Source organism: Eimeria maxima, genomic scaffold (genome assembly GCF_000499605.1).
Source record: "Eimeria maxima Weybridge genomic scaffold, Emw_scaff29, whole genome shotgun sequence".
NCBI classification, from domain to species: Eukaryota; Apicomplexa; class Conoidasida; order Eucoccidiorida; family Eimeriidae; genus Eimeria; species Eimeria maxima.
The window spans coordinates 726-5,000 of NW_013565747.1; the positions used below are offsets into that span (position 1 = coordinate 726).

Here is a 4,275-nt window from a genome sequence, read left to right on the forward strand (position 1 = left end):
ATAATTTAATTGATGAAGATTTATTTTTTTTATCATAAAATAATAAAATATTATCTGGCTTAATATCTCCATGAATAATATTACAATTACGTAAATGACGTAAACTTATTAATAATTGACGAGTAAATATATATAATATATATATATTTAATCCTTTTTTCTTATTATTATTATTATTTATTATATTATTATTATTATTATTATTATTATTATTATTTATTATATTATTTATATTATTATTTGTATTTATATTACTATATAATTTTAATGCATTTCTTAGATTACCCCATAACCATTCAAATACTAAACAGAAATGACCTTTATGCATAAATGTATTCAATAAACGAACAATATATTTATTATTATGTTTATCTGCCTTATTTAATATATTTAATATAATCATTTCTTTTTCTGCTGCCTTTCTCATCATATCATTTCTTCTTATTATTTTTACTGCAACATGTATACCCTCTGAGGTGTCTAGACACCTCAATACACTACTAAATACACCCTTACCTACATAATCACTTATTACTTTATATCTATTTATTAATAATTCACCTACTGTTGCTTTATAATATCCTTCCTCATCTATACTATCATCTAATGCTGTCATATTTGCTGCTGCTGTTGCTGCTGCTGTTGCTGCTGCTGCTAATGCTGCACGATTACCACGACGTCTTCTTCTTATTGGTGCTGCAGAAAACATATCCAACTCATCCTCATCCATCATACCATCATCTTCTTCCTCTTCTCCTCCTCCTCCTCCTGCTCCTGTTGTATTATTATTATTATTATTATTATTATCTGCAGCAGCAGCAGCAGCAGCAGCAGATTTATTATCATGTTCTTCCCTCATGCGTATAACAAAGTTACGCAATTTTAATTTTTGTTCGCCAATCATCTTTTGTAACAAAGACATATCCAATGACGAGGAGGAAGAGGAGGAGGAGGAAGAAGAGGGACGTACTCCTCCTCCTCCTCCTCCTCCTCCTCCTCCTCCTCCTCCTCCTGCTCCTTGTGTTCCTTGTTCTGCTGCTTCTTTTAATGCATTTTCTTCCTCTACTTTTGCTGCTGCTGCTGCTGCTTCCTCTGCTGCTGCCTTTGTTGCTTCCTCGTTATCTGATACACTTAATGGTGATGATATTCCTTCCTCTCCTGCTGCTGCAGCAAATAATGATTCTGCTGCTGCATCTGCTGCTGCTGCTGCATCTGCTGCTGCTGCATCTGCTGCATCTGCTGCATCTGCTGCTGCTGCTGCTGCTGCATCTCCATACCCTCCTCCTACACGAGGAGATTCAGATACATTATCAACCTATACAATTACATATACACATCTACTCTAAACCCTAAACCCTAAACCCTAAACCCTAAAAACCCTCATTACTACTACTACTACTGCTGCTGCTCATTGTTAACCCTAAACCCTACTAAACCCTACTAAACCCTAAACCCTACTAAACAATACTTACTTGTGTATGTTGTGGTGGTGTATGTCCTTCTGAGTTTTGTATACTTTGTGTATCTGCTGTTGCTGCTGCAGTTGCTGCTGCAGTTGCTGCATCAGCAGGATTGCTGTTACTCCTATTACTACTACTACTGCTGCTGCTGCTGCTGTTGCTGTTGCTGCTGCTGCTGCTGCAGTTGTTGCTGCTATTTAATTTAGCTAATATTGCTGCTCTTTGTTTCCTTCTTTCCTCAATAAATAATCTGTCCCTTTCTTCCTCAGATAAATATTCATCATTTATTCCTCCTGTCTCCTCTCCTGCTGTCTCCTCTCCTTCTTCTTTTTCTTCTTCTTTTTCTTTTTTATTTATTTTATTTATTTCTTCTTCTTTTTCTTTATTTATATTATTATTTATATTATTATTATTATATAAGGGGGGACTCCTACTATGATTCTTCCTATAAGGAGAATATCTGTCTCCTCTCCTGTCTCCTTCCCTCTCCCTTCTCTCCCTCTCCCTGTCTCTCTCCCTGTCCCTCTCCCTGTCCCTGTCTCTGTCCCTATCTCTGTCTCCTTCTCTTGTATGCCTCCTATATCTATCCCTCTCCCTGTCTCTCTCCCTGTCTCTCTCTCTGTCCCTGTCCCTGTCTCTGTCTCTCCTGTCTCTCTCCCTCTCCCTCTCCCTCTCCCTGTCTCTCTCCCTGTCCCTCTCCCTGTCCCTGTCCCTCTCCCTGTCTCTGTCTCTTCTTTCTCTTCTTTTAGATGGTGATGTTTCTCTGCTGCTGCTATGACGACGACCTCTCTTACGTGGATAACCTACACACATAAACACTAAACCCTAAACCCTAAACCCTAAACCCTAAACCCTAATTCAATACATCACATCCTCAAATTATTATCAAAAAAAAAAAAGATATGAATATCTAAACCCTAAACCCTAAACCCTAGCTTACTGTCTCGATCTCTATCTTCGTGGGCGTCGTGCCTTCGTCGAGAGCTTGATCTATGCCTCTGTATACACATACACATAAACCCTAAACCCTAAACCCTACTGCATGTATACACCTCAAGAAGGTCTATGATAACAACTCTGTCTATTTATTATTTATTTAATTTATTTATTTATTTTGCCTCTTTTTTATTTTATCTACCCCTCCCTTTATATATTCCTCCCTCCATGCTCTTTTATTTCTTTTATTTATTTATTTTTATTTATTTTTATTTATTTATTTTTTTCCCCTTTTTTTCCCCTCCCTCCCTTATCTGTGTGCCTAGTTTATTAATAAATTATATTATTTTCTTACCTCTTCTCTCGCCATATTCCCTTTCTTTATTATTAATAATATAAAGGGATAAAAAGAAGAAAAGAAAAAAAGAAAAAAAGAAGAAAATAAACCCTTAATATATAATGCATGCAACAACGGTAGGCAACCCCCTTATAGGGAGGCCCCCTATAAGGGGAAACAATTTACCCTAAAGAGGATAAAATAGACAAATAAATAACCCTTGAAAGGAAAGAAGAAAAGAAGAAAAAGAAGAAAAAGAAGAAAAAAAGAATAAAGATGATCCTTTATACCCTATTTATCCCCACCAAGCGATGCAACAATATGCCCGGCTTATAAGGGTGGAAGAAGAAGAAGAATTTGCGGTGTATCTGCAGCTCCTCTGCAGATAAAAAAGAGAAATAAAGTTCTTTTTTAATCAAGAAAGAATAAAATGAATACTTGTGATGGCGAATTTATCATGAAATATACTCTTTTTATGTGTGCGTAGCTGCCTATACACCCCAAATTACCGTGACAGCAGAAATGGTAGATCGTCACGCTTTTCTCCACTAAATGCGTCTTTTCTTCGCTATTTATTTAAATAAATGAAAAACTTCCAAGAAAACATAAAAGACGAACAAAATTAACCGCTAGATCGCCTTTAAACCAACAAAATGCATGCAGCAGCAGCCCCGTGCAGCAGTAGCAGTAGTAGCTGCGGTGTATGTACAGCTGTTGTTGCGGCTGCTGTTTTGTAGCTGCTGCAGCAACAGCAGCAAAACTCCTGTCTTTTCTCTTGTATTTACCTTCTTATTCTCTTTTTCTTCTAAATAAGACACTTTTTTATTTTATTCTCTTTTATTTGCTTACCCTTTTATGCACGATCCTCTTACTCCTCTGCTCCAAACCCTAAACCCTAAACCCTAAACCCTAAACCCTCGGCACCAGGCCTTAGATAAGTGACGACGAGCGTTTCCTGCGGTGTATCTCTTCATCTGTTACTTTTAATTTATTTATTTTATTTATATTTAATTTTATTTATTTAATTTATATTTATACTTATATTTATTTTATATTTATTTAATTTAATTTATATTTATATTTATTCTTTGTATACAGAGATGTCTTAATAAACACCTGCTCGGGTTTACGTTCTTAGCTGCAAACCCTAAACCCTAAACCCTAAACCCTAAACCCTTATAAGGAGACAATGACGCCTCTTAACTTCCTCTCTTCTTCGCATGCATCATAGACACAACAATATTAGGGTTTGTCTAGGGTTTTATAATAAGTAACAAACAAGAAAAATATAATTAAGAGTATAAACCCTAAACCCTAAAAGAAAAAAAGAAAAAAAAAAGAAAAAAAATAACAGCAAACCCTAAATAATTAAGACTACCTACAGACTAGTTCTTAACAGCAAACCCTAAACCCTAAACCCTAAACCCTAGCACGGGGTCTGTCCTGTGTGGACTTCGGCTGCATCTCCCTCCTTCCTTTTTAGGGGAGACTCCTCCTACTATCCAACCACCTAACCTAAACCCTAAACCCTAAACCCTAGAG

At 36.2% G+C, this 4,275-nt stretch overlaps 1 protein-coding gene across 1 annotated transcript; it reads right to left on the bottom strand.

Moving 5' to 3' along the window:
- Nucleotides 1–303: 303 nt before the first annotated feature.
- Nucleotides 304–4,197, bottom strand: EMWEY_00005180 (hypothetical protein, conserved; the record flags this gene model as incomplete). The annotated part of the gene is made up of 7 exons (XM_013481183.1): nt 304–318; nt 566–1,315; nt 1,895–2,263; nt 2,401–2,458; nt 3,583–3,609; nt 3,864–3,871; nt 4,159–4,197. 7 exons carry the CDS (start codon nt 4,195–4,197, stop codon nt 304–306), a joined length of 1,266 nt encoding a protein of 421 aa, XP_013336637.1.
- Nucleotides 4,198–4,275: the final 78 nt, after the last annotated feature.